This window comes from Gekko japonicus, unplaced genomic scaffold (genome assembly GCF_001447785.1).
Source record: "Gekko japonicus isolate JY-2015 unplaced genomic scaffold, Gekko_japonicus_V1.1 scaffold203, whole genome shotgun sequence".
Taxonomy (NCBI): Eukaryota; Metazoa; Chordata; class Lepidosauria; order Squamata; family Gekkonidae; genus Gekko; species Gekko japonicus.
This window is the reverse complement of record NW_015170280.1, coordinates 473155-485642: the sequence shown is the minus strand read 5'-3', so window position 1 is coordinate 485642 and position 12488 is coordinate 473155. Positions and strand designations below refer to the sequence as shown.

The 12488-nt window shown below is 44.3% G+C and overlaps 1 protein-coding gene across 1 annotated transcript in view; it reads left to right on the top strand.

The window, feature by feature from the left end:
* Window positions 1-12488, top strand: part of MACF1 (microtubule-actin crosslinking factor 1) — a 373337-nt gene that overhangs the window by 321310 nt on the left and 39539 nt on the right. Inside the window, 9 exon segments of the mRNA XM_015417776.1 lie at window positions 555-758; window positions 2032-2040; window positions 3955-4186; window positions 4424-4650; window positions 5492-5614; window positions 6203-6304; window positions 6808-6909; window positions 7169-7342; window positions 11325-11480. Coding sequence (XP_015273262.1) covers window positions 555-758; window positions 2032-2040; window positions 3955-4186; window positions 4424-4650; window positions 5492-5614; window positions 6203-6304; window positions 6808-6909; window positions 7169-7342; window positions 11325-11480 — 1329 coding nt within the window.

The following is a 12488-nucleotide window of genomic DNA, read 5'->3' as shown; positions in this document are numbered from 1 at the left end:
TGTTCATAAATAAATGATCTAAAAACAGGGGGGAGCCGTGGAATGGCCAGGTTTGCAGATAATACCAAATTACTGAGGATGGTGAATACTAAAGTGACTAGTTAAAAAGCTCCAGGGGGATCCCGTAGAATTGGGTGAGTGGGCAACAGTGTGGCAAGTGAAGTCGAATGTTGGTAAGTGTTGGTGACTCCAGTGTGCACTTTAACAAAAATTCTTAATTTTAAGCATAAACTTAAAATTTGAACAAGCAGTGATTGACTAGAAAAAAGATATTTGACTCAATTTACTATTTATTTATTACCATATTTATATTCTGCCTTTCCTTGTGGCTCAAGGCAGCCTACAAATTGTAATTTAAAATATAGCAAACTACAACTCCCAAATTGCCCCCCCCCCACAAGAGAGTCCTCCAGTTAAATATTTATTTATGCTGGATAATTCAGTGAAACTGATCAGATAAGTGTGTGTCAGTGGTAAAGAAAGCAAATTACATGAGGGAGATAAAACAGGCAATGCTGGTTGTCAAACTCGCCTTCTGATTCTTCATGTTGTAGCAATGGAGGGAGTCAATTGCTGAGCACAAACCCCACATTGACAAGCTGCTGAAAATCGGGCCACAGCTGAAGGAATTAAACCCAGAAGAAGGGGAGATGGTTCAGGAGAAATACTCTCTGGCTGAGACCACATACTTGCGCATCAAAGAGGAGGTCCGCCAACGCGCTCTAGCACTGGATGAGGCCATCTCGCAGTCAACTCAGGTTGGTTGTTTGCTGTGATCTGCAGCCCATGTGCATTATTATTGGGGGGGGGGGGTGACAGGTTGTAGAATTTGTGATTCCCAGTTTTATGCAGTGGCTCAAGTGGTTAAGACGCTGAACTGCAGGCTGGAAGGTCGGTAGTTCAGCAGTTCGAGACCCGAGTGCTGCATGACGGAGTGAGCTCCCGTCTGTGGTTCTAGCTCCTGCCAGCCTAGCAGTTCGAAAGCAAGAAACTGCAAGTAGATAAATAGGTACCACTTCGGTGGGAAGGTAACAGCATTCTGTGCGCCTTGGTATTTAGTCGTGCCAGCCACATGATCACAGAAACGCCTTCGGACAGCGCTGGCTCTTCGGCTTGGAAACGGAGATGAGCACCGCAACCCTAGAGTCGGATTTGACTGGCTTTCGAGCAAGGGAAACCTTTACCTTTACCTAATGAATGGCATTGTTGCTGACATCTTCTGAGGGGCCTCAGTCCCACAAATGCACAAAAGGGATGGCATCCAACTCTGTGGATATCAAGAGAAGGCCTCTCTGGGTCAGGAGCCTATGGAGGTTGGGTTTTGTGTGTCAGTGGGTGGGCTAGGGAGTAAAGCAAGCATTTCCCATCTTCCCCCTCCCCTCTGGGCACATTTGAAGAATGGTCAGAGCAGATAGATCATTGTTGGGACTCAGTCGAAGACAGTTCCATATGTTCCTGTCAGTGATATGCTGTTCTCCATGCCAGGGAGGCAGTGCTCTCCTTTATGGAGGCAATTGCAACCAGGTTTTCTCATTTCAGGCAGGCTGGTGGGAGAGATCCACAGGAGCAAAAAGAGGATTTGCTGTTTGCTTAAAGGGTTGCTATTATCAATATCAAAGGGGGGGGGGGATTGAGGTTTTTATTTAAAACATGCCTTTTATTTTATAAATGAATTCAATCAAGCAGTCACACCCAAATTTCTCATTACCTCATTTCAACTATCCAAAGCACCTGTCTTGCATGCTGTTTGATTTGAGTTGGCCAAATGTTCCACCGGTAAACTAGTGCAAGTTTTGTTCCATGTCTCATCTGTTTTTTGGGAAAAAAGCACAATGTTGTGGTGTTTAGTTACTTATTTTCCTCCTGGTTTATGCTCATAATAACTCTGAGTTTTTCCTCCACCACCATCTCATGTCTTCTCACCCTTCCCATTGTGGAATGTGTTCTGTTGTGTGTCTCGGGTACCTGTTGGCCTGCTCCCTGCGTGGTCTTCTCATTTCATTGTTGTGTTGACTGCACCCACCATTACAGATTGCAGAGGTAAGAAACCCACGCATCACATTTTCAACCCATTTTTAACTTAGAAAAAAGCCTGTGTCATCCTGACTAGGAATCTTGCTCCCATTCTTTGGAAAGTTGTTGGTTATGCTTATTTTTCACAAAATTTGATTTGTGAAGTGATTTTAGAAAGGGGGGGGAACCCCCTCTGATTCAGCAGTTCCAAAAGTGTGAATTCTGATATAACAAGTCATCAAAAAGCACCCTCTTAATTGCAAAATCAGAAATTGTTCAAACTGGTGTTCAGAGAGAACAGAAAGCACCAGCTGCTGTGAATTGTGGTGGAAACGTGAGTGCTGAGACTAAACAAAGTCTATACCTGGAGTCTCAAGCAGGGAGGGGCCTTTCTCAGCTCTGCTCTTTGAGATCTGTTAACTGGAGATGCCACCGGGGCTTGAGCCTGGGACCTTCTGCAAGCAAAGCACATGCTGTCTCATCAAGCCATGCCTCCCCCTCCCCCAGTACATTACCTTTCGTCCCATTGTTTTAATTGAAGCAAAAATAAAGAGAATGTGGATAGCTGTTCCCACATACATGCTTCCCACTGATGTGGCCAGAAGTACAGGAATAGGCCACGTTCCTGGTTGCAGTAGCCATTTATTGTGGCTGTCTGAAGGCCACTGGTGAATTTGTGGATAAGTAGAGAATTTCCTAGCTCATGCTGTCAGCTGTGACTAAGGCAATTCCTGCGTATCAAAAACGTATGCCTCAACAAATCACTTACCCTCCTCTATAACAGCACAGAACTGCTTCCCTCTTACTCAAGAGGAGTTAAGATTTTAAGGGGTTTTTTTTGGGGGGGATTTATGAACCAAATGTTAAGCCTGCCTTTCTCCCAAACAAATGGAACCTAACGTGAGTAACAAAACCATTTTAAATACAAAATATCAAAACCTAGCTTAGCAAACAGTATTCAATAAAAAAAGAAAAACCCTTCCCACTGCCACCATGATGTCCTGACCAAGTGTAATACAATCCTGTGACCTCGTCCCCAAGGCCAAATTCTGTTTTATAGCCCTTCTCAAAGTGTAGTCAAGATGAGGTGTGACTTCATTCAACCAGGAGATTGTTTTGTGAGGCCTCCAAAAAAGCCCGTCAGTGGGCAGCAATGGAAGAAACGACCCAGCATGTACACAAGCATGTCAGTTTGAGATGAATTTCCCTCCTGCTGTGGCTTTTTCTAGAAGGCGGACATGGTAGTGAAATTGACCAAGGAAGCTATGTGACTTCCTAAGTCACACCCTTGCAAAGAAAAAGCCTTGTGCTGCGGGTTGAACTAGATGACCCTGGGGGTCCCTTCCAACTCTATGCTTCTAAGAGGCATAGCCATTATTTTATTTACAAAAGCCATACCCCACTTTTCTGCCCTCATCGGGGCCACCAAGATGACTAACAGATAAAAAAACATACATACTGAATAAAAACATGTCTTAAAAACCATTAAAAACCAAACAAAAAGAATGAAAACCAAAGTTAAAATGCATGTAGAAAAACATAAAAACAACATTTAAAATGTGGGGGAGGAAGGTGGGATCACTGAAGGAATGCCAGACAAAACAAAAAAGGCTTCAGCCACTTGTGGAAGATGGCAGCAGAAGGGGACAGGCAAGTCTTTCTAGGGAGAGAGAGATCCAAACGTAGTGTGGCGCTTGCCAAGATAACCTTTCTGAAAAAAGAAGAGAGCACTCTTCTGGAATGATTGTTCAGAAGCAATACTGGTAAGGACCTTGAGGCACAGTTCTGGATGTCTGTGTCAATTAAAGGGGAATTTCTGAAGCTGTCCTGCCTCTGAAACCACCATTGAACTTCAGAACCGCTGTGGCATATCCCCACAGGTAGGTATTGCAATATGTCATCTCCACTGTGTCTTCGCTAATGATCCCTTCTTCCCTTTAGTTCCACGACAAGATTGAGCCAATGCTGGAGACTTTGGAGAGTCTCGCTTCCCGTCTGCGCATGCCCCCGCTGATCCCAGCAGAGGTGGAGAAAATCAGGGAGTGCATCAGTGACAATAAAAATGCCACAATGGAGCTGGAGAAGCTGCAGCCATCCTTCGACGCTCTGAAACGCCGTGGGGAAGAACTGATCAGGCGATCCCAAGGAGCAGACAAGGACCTGGCAGCAAAAGGTAAAGGTGCTGGAGCCTGGGCATACTTGGAGATCTTGTGTGTGTTCCCTCCATATGCCACCGTGATTCAGTAGATTCCTGTATGTTTACCTTGGTGTTGGAAATCACTTATTCGGTAGATTCCTGTATGGGTTCTGTGATGATGGAAGTCCTCTGTATTCTGAATGGTTCTTTTCTAATAGAGAACGGGCCTCATTTTTCAGTTTTGTGATGTTGTTCTCCTTTCTACCTTTCCAGAAATCCAGGATAAATTGGATCAGATGGTGTTCTTCTGGGAAGATATCAAAACTCGGGCCGAGGAACGCGAAATCAAATTCCTGGATGTCCTTGAACTGGCAGAGAAGTTCTGGTATGACATGGCTGCCCTCCTGACCACCATCCGAGATACCCAGGACATTGTCCATGACCTGGAGAGTCCCGGGATTGACCCATCCATCATAAAGCAGCAAGTGGAAGCTGCAGAGGTAAGGAGGGCAAAGAAAGACACCACCAATTCTGCTTCAGGAGAAAGAACTTTGCACCGTCCATTGTTAACTTTCCAAATGCAACAGGGACTGCAGCTGTCGCTCACATTATATGACTTCATGAAGGGTTGCCTAAATACAAAGGCAAGAAATCTTCCAGCAAAAGGGTATCTTCTCTTAGAATAGGGATTCATTCTGAGTCTTGAGTCCAGTAGTACCTCAGACCAACACGATTTCCAGAGTGTGTAAAAGCTTTCAAGAATTAAGCTCTGAGTCTCTGAAGCTTATTCTCTGAAAATCTTGTTGGTCTTTAAAGTACTGCTGGACTCAAATTTTGCACTTATACTGCAAACCAACCTGAATCTCTCTTCCAAGACTTGTTTGCAATTTCCATATTCCATATTAGACTGCTTGGTAAAGGGCATGTTTGTTTCTTCTGCTTATACTAAGCTTCCTTGCATTCTAGGCATTGGAGAGCTCCTTCGCAACCCTAGAGTCAGATTCGACTGGCTTTCGAGCAAGGGAAACCTTTGCCTTTACCTTCCACATAATAAAGACAGAGTATTCAGATCAAAATAGCTGGATAAGTGTCCACACCTAGTGTCTTCTTCAGCAGCTCTGTGAAATCTCTGTTCAGTAATTCTGGCCTTCCTCTTGCCTGTCGTTATAGTGGAACAAGTCGTGCCAGAGATTGTGCCCCCTCTTTCAGTAGAAATTAACCCCATGAAGAAACATGGGTTGCTTGTCACCATGTGCTGTCATTCTGACAGTTCAGCCATCATTCGGGGTAGAGTTTTACTATTAAACCCATCGCTCACTGCTGCTCCGATCTTCCCTATAGACGATCAAGGAGGAAACGGATGGTTTGCATGAAGAACTGGAATTCATCCGGATCCTGGGAGCCGATTTGATTTTTGCCTGCGGTGAGACCGAAAAACCAGAAGTGAAGAAGAGCATTGATGAGGTGAGTAGAAATGTCTGCACTGATTTCCGCTGCACCCAAGGTGATTCCTGGGCCAGATGCATTCATCTTTGGGGAGGTACACTCATGCAATGTTTTGTTTCCCCCAGAAGCAAACATTTGCGTGTCATGGACCTGTTGTGCGTGGGTTGTCATTCAGATGAGACATTGTGTGGGTACAGCCCCTGAGCAAATACTTTTGCTCCAGACAGTGTCTCGTTTGAGATTGGGAGGGCAGGAAGCAAGAAAGAATGCACCCCCTGCCCATGCTTAGCAAGCAGTTCATCCCATCTACCATTCAGATGGGCAAAAGACCAAAGCAGGCAGGGCAATAATGCCCCCCCACCCACCCAAGGAAAATCTTTAGCAGGAGAGTGCTGGAGCACTCCTGGAAACCAGTATGAGTCCTCAGGGTCACCCTGAAGGACTTTTCCAGGTAAATATTTTCATGTCACTGTACTGAGAAAGCAGGTTGTCTAGGGAGATTGCCCCCAGTGCGTTTTATGTTTGGGTGCTCGATTCTCCCTTGCCCTCTGGGTCCTAAGCTTGCTAGCTGCTCCAGGGCCACCAGTTCCCTCCTTGCCCTTGCAGATGAATAGTGCTTGGGAAAACCTGAACAAAACCTGGAAGGAGAGACTGGAGAAGCTGGAGGAGGCCATGCAGTCAGCGGTGCAGTATCAGGACACATTGCAGGTAATGAAGGGTGGCGGGGGTGGGGGGGAATACATGCAGAGTTAAGGCCGATGCATTAATGGCAGTAAGGGTTTCTGTTGCAATAAGGCCCCCACCATTGCATCAGGCACTAGGGGAGCACCACAGGCACAAAGCTGAATTAGTCAGTATGGGTTTAGCAACAATTCTGAGTTGTGCAAGCTAAATGGAACCTCCATGATCAGAGGCAGTGTGCTTCCAAGTACCAGATGCTGGGGGAAAGCAGGAGGGCCTGGTCCTAGCTTGTGTTGCCTAGCTTGCTAGAGTAGAATACAGGCCTTTGGTCCAACTTAACAGAGTTGTTTTCTCCAAGCTCTAGTGACCTCAGGTTAGCAACATACTCTTGCAAATAGGTTAAGTTGTGGGGGAAGAAACCCTGCTACCTCAAATTGTGTCAGCTGGTTCCATATATAGTGCATTTGCCATGCCTTGAGAGGGCGACAGCCGACTGGTTTTTCTGCATTTGTGGCTGTGTTCATTTTCAGGCTATGTTTGACTGGCTGGACAACACGGTGATTAAACTCTGCAACATGCCACCTGTGGGCACCGACCTCAACACCGTCAAAGAGCAGCTGAACGAGATGAAGGTGTGTACCAGACTGGATGGGAGCCTCGGGGCACTGCTGCTGCCGGAGAGGGGAGGATTTACTCATTTATATTCAGCTTGTCTCACTGTACTGTGAATTAGACTGTCTTCTCTCTTCTTTATTTATGGCCCATTTATCTCACTGAGCTTTTGAGAGGTATAATGTCTACATGTATCGCTCAATGATTGATTAGTATTGTGTTACGTATATAATAATAATGATTACAACAAAGTTTCCTGACTTTCTCCTCCGTCGGCAGGAATTCAAAATGGAAGTTTACCAGCAGCAAATTGAGATGGAGAAACTGAATCATCAGGGGGAGCTGATGCTCAAAAAAGCTACCGACGAGACCGATCGAGACATCATCAGGGAACCGCTGACGGAACTGAAGCATCTGTGGGAGAACCTGGGGGAGAAAATCGCCCACAGGCAGGTACGGCAATCCCCCAGGGGTGGGGTGGGCTGCCCAAAAATCCAGCAGCCCTGGACCGGTGGGATATACAGCTTATAGAATGAATGAATTAGAATTTCAAAGCAGAAAATGAATGCCTGTCGTTTAGAGATGGTTCTTAAAATGGCTCTTGGCAGTGGATGATAGATCTAGGCAAGAGAAGTTGCCGTTTTAGCTGTTCCACTGGCTGAGTGGGGGTTCCCTGGTTCCAGTTGGGGCCTTCTTGGCCGGGGTGGGTAGGGTGGAGCTTCTAGCTTCCATCCCATTAGAGGAGAGCCGTGGAAGCCACTGAGAGTGCAGCTGCCGAGGACCCTCAGAGTCTGCATTCAGAGCCAAGGGGAAGAGTCAGAGCGAACCAGAGCCTCCATTCAGCAGAACTTTCTGTCACACACACCTGCCCTTCTCCCCTCACTGGACTTTCTGAGATCTTTTCCTTACTCTCTCTGCCATTCCAAGAGGAGGCCGTCCTGGTGGGAAAAGTAGAGGATAAACTACAGTGCCCATTCCTCTAGATGCTAAGAGAGAGACTGGCTTACTGATGAACTAATCTTTTTCATCTATAACCACTCTAAACCAACTCATCTTCTAAACAAGAAACTCAATAGGATTATGAACTGATGGATTAATGTGTGCTATCAACTGAAGGTGCATATGGGACTGAGAGGGAAGGTGGCATGGTATAGCCCCAACTTGTCAGCTCTCTCACTTGCCTTGAAAGCCCCTTCCCGGGGTAGCCGTAAGTCAGTTGTGACTTGACAGCAGCCTTCTAACCTAATTTTGTGTGAATGAATTCTGGTTCATGTGGAATCCAATGATTTATCCCTTAGTTGCCTCTGTTAAGGTCTGTTTGGAACTTCTTAATCAGTTTGTTTAATGTCATGTAATGAACCATGACCCGTGCAGAATTCAGATGAATAGTGGTTTAAGGCAAGGGTGTCAAGCTCATTTGTTATGAGGGCCGGATCTGACATAAATGGGACTTTTATGTTTGTCATAAAATGTAATGCCAGGTAGCAAAGATATTAACTTTATAAAGGACACTGACAAACACAATTAATTTTTTTAACTTAAAATACAAATATGCTTAAAACGGTAACACTCATGCCGTGTTTTGTTTATTTAACAGTCTCTGATAACTGACACCTCTCAAACCGCCACCCCCCGATCTTAAAAGATGCCTACCTAAAATGGAAAGGTGGGGGGATAGTGGGATTTGGCAATGCAATTTTTTAAATAAAACATCGAGAAAAAGTACAAGGATCACAGCAGATACTAAAAATAAAAACTAAAAATATAAAATGCTCTGAGCCTAGGAAAACATAAAATGACTGGGCATTGCAAGCTTCTCCCCCCACCCCTGCTCTGCTCAGAATGGCAGTGTCTCTCCAGTGTAATGTCCCCCTTTGGCTGTGGGTTCCCAGGTTAGAGTACTCACTCAGGCACCCATTCTCAGGTCCAGTCAGCAGAGACAAGTTGGCTCAAAACATCAGCCCTTTATTTGCAAGGAGAGAACTTCAGCTGACATACAAACACTCGAAACTGAAACTACTTGAGCTCCACTTCATTGAAATACATTGCAGCTCAAAAAAGTTGCAAAGAAAATGCGGAATGGATTTTCCATTAAGGTTTCTGGGCCCAGATAGACTACTCTGGGACTGGAACGACAGCCCCCAGAGCGGAATTCCATTCCCATAATGCAGCTGCTACTCGCAGGGACCGTCATTCCACTCTGGGAGCTGTCATTCCAGTTCCCGAGTAGTCTGTCTGGGCCCAGAGACCTTAAAGGAAAATCCATTCTGCATTTTCTTTGCAACTTTTTTTGTGCTTTAGCCCAGAGAAGCTTCCTGCTGGAGGAGAAACAGGTAAAGACAAGGGCCAGCCAGCTGGGAAGTTCAGCAGCCCTAATCTCACTTGGAAGGGTGAGGACAGGTGTGTGTGTGGGGGGGTTGGAGAAGAGAGCCACAGGCTGGATTAAAGCCCTGGGTGGGCCAGTTTCGGCCCATGGGCTGTAGGTTTAACACTTGGTTTAAGGGGAAATTGATGATTGATTTTAAAGAGGCATGGAATTTATCCAAGTTAAAACGATCTAATTAATTTCTAAAATAGTGTTACTAAGAGGAAACTAAAATCCTGTCTAATCCAATATTGATTAAAGGTGAGCCAAATAAATTGATAATTCTTATCGTTAAATAATTAGTAGAGTCATTTGTGAACATGCTGAAACACTGGTATAGCGTTTATAGTTTGCTATGACTGGTGTGTTTGGAGTATTAGCATCTAATTCGTAGATTACAGGTTCCTTTTCTTGTGATCTAGTGTTGTGAGGATCTCCCCCTACATCCTGTGTTACATAGCCACGGATGGATAAAACTTACTGAAGGAAAACATTTTTTTTCTTATCATGGATCCTAGAAAAGATTTTAAAAGTAGGTGGAAACAAAGAAAGAGCCTTGGATTTAATTTGGAGGATATAAGAATAGTTTTTCTAATGGAATTAAGCGAATCTGAAGAAAGCCAAGGGAAAATGAAAGAAAGAGACTCAGAGCAGCAGTTATTCTTTTTCAGGGAGGAGAAATGGGGGATGGGGGGGTTGACAGAAAGGATTGTACCTAGATTTTATTTCTTGTTCAGTTGTATCTCTCTTTAGGTTTTCAAGACTGCCCTCAGTAGGCCAGCAGAAATCACTAAATGTATGTCACTTAATAATACATAAAACTCAGCATAAGTTCTTTTAATTCTGCAAAATTAGAAACGGGTTGGGAATGATAGGGAAGTAGCCACTCCAAACCCCAAGGTGACATAGTAAGCAATTCAGTTAACTTGGTTAAAAGCTGGCTTTAACTGGGGAAAAATAGCCAGTGGGTTCATATGGAGCAGGAGGGGATAGCAACTCCTCTTGAACTGTGGGTTAACAAAAATACAAGAAGCAGTTCATTACAGATATAATTATTCCCTGTGAGATTATAAGAACCAGGAAAAATGATAAAAATACACTTTGACGCAGGAATACCAGTTTTAGAATCAATATTGTAATCCAGATCACGTAATCTGAACATTCACAGAATGGATAAAAAGAGGCTGTTTGAGGATCTGGTTGGGGAAGGAATTACAGAACATAGAAGGAAGTGTGTTTACAAATGAATAGTTGCAGGCCTCCTCTGTTTACATACTAGACATTTTCCTGTTAGACTTTCTTTTGCAATTTTTGTCTCAAAGGTACATAGGGTTTTATTGAAAACAACAATGATTACAGGAAATAATTATTATAGGAAAGACAATGACCAATTATGAGATAACATATAGAAAACAGCAGTCAATATAGGAAACAGTACTTATGGTAGATTTAACAGGATCGGCCTGGAATCTAGCCAGTCAAGGACACGATCATTTTTCCTTGGTGTTAGGATTTGAATCTAAAGTAAGCACAATTTAAAATACTATATCTCAAGAACTATGTAATATGTAAGTATTAAACACATCTGCATGCTGGAAAAGTTCTAAAACTGGCCTAGGTTTTGAATATGCCTGGTGGTGGTCAAAAACTTCAGTGTTTTGGGACATGTTCCTAAATACCATTGATACAGTTGAGAACACACAAATTTTGTCAGGCATAAGCAGAAGTAACAGACTAGTTATGATGAGTTTCGTAGTTACGGTTCCAACACTGTTAGGTTATGAAAATCACTTTGGATACCTGGATTAAAAGGGCACATGACAAAATTTTAGGGATTGCTGGAACGTGCATTGCCTGATACAGCATGCACAAATTCATTGAAAGGAATACGAGCTGTCTCTTTTTGTCAAACATGGATGAAAGGATAAATTATTGGAATACTGTGTAAGAGCAAAGTCCCAGTTATACATGTAATATTTTTTAAATTATAAAGCACTCTTTGCAGCGGTGGTGATGATGATCAAAAGATGGAGAAAAAATTGCTCTTCTTACTTTTTCTTCTACAAACAGCACAAGTTGGAAGGCGCTTTGTTGGCCCTCGGACAGTTTCAACACGCGTTGGCCGAACTGGTGGCATGGCTGACACACACAGAAGAACTGTTGGATGCCCAGAGGCCCATCAACGGCGACCCAAAGGTCATTGAGGTGGAGCTGGCAAAACACCATGTAAGTGCAGATGCCTTTTGTGCGGCTTCCACTCAGTGATAGGACCAGGCCTGTAGCTATGGTAGGGCCCCTCAGGGACTGGCCCCATCATGCATCAGCGAGGCCCCACAAGGCCAGGCTGCTAGAAATAATTTTTTTAATTATTTAAAATTAATTTTTAATACATTCCATAAAGTCATGCTGTGCCACGCGCTGCATCCTGCCCGCTTTCTGATTTGCTGGTAACCCTACACGTTACCTTGCCAGCTCTCCCTCCCTCTCCACCCTCCCTCCCTCCCTGTGTATTTCCCACAGTACATAAGAACATAAGAGAAGCCAATGTTGCATCAGGCCAATGGCCCATCTAGTCCAACACTCTGTCACACAGTGGCCAAAAATACCAGGTGCCATCAGGAGGTCCAGCAGTGGGGCCAGGACACTAGAAGCCCTCCCACTGTTGCCCCCCCCCCAAGCACCAAGAATACAGAGCATCACTAGAGTTCCTATCTATACCTTGTGGCTAATAGCCACTGATGGACCTCTGCTCTATATGCTTATCTAATTTCCTCTTGGAGCTGTCCATGTTTGTAGCTGCCACCACCTCCTGTGGCAGTGAATTCCATGTGTTAATCACTCTTTGGGTGAAGAAGTACTTCCTTTTATCTGTTCTAACCCGACCGCTCAGCAATTTCATGGAGTGCCCACGAGTTCTTGTATTGTGAGAAAGGGAGAAAAGTACTTCTTTCTCAACCTGCTCTATCCCATGCATAATCTTATAAACCTCGATCATGTCACCCCTCAGCCGTCATTTCTCCAAGCTAAAGCCCCAAGCGCTTTAACCTTTCTTCATAGGGAAAGTGTTCCAACCCTTTAATCATTCTAGTTGTCCTTTTCTGCACTTTTTCCAATGCTATAATATCCTTTTTGAGGTGTGGTGACCAGAACAGTACTCCAAATGAGGTCGCACCATCAATTTATACAGGGGCATTATGATACTGGCTGATTTGTTTTCAATTCCCTTCCTAATAA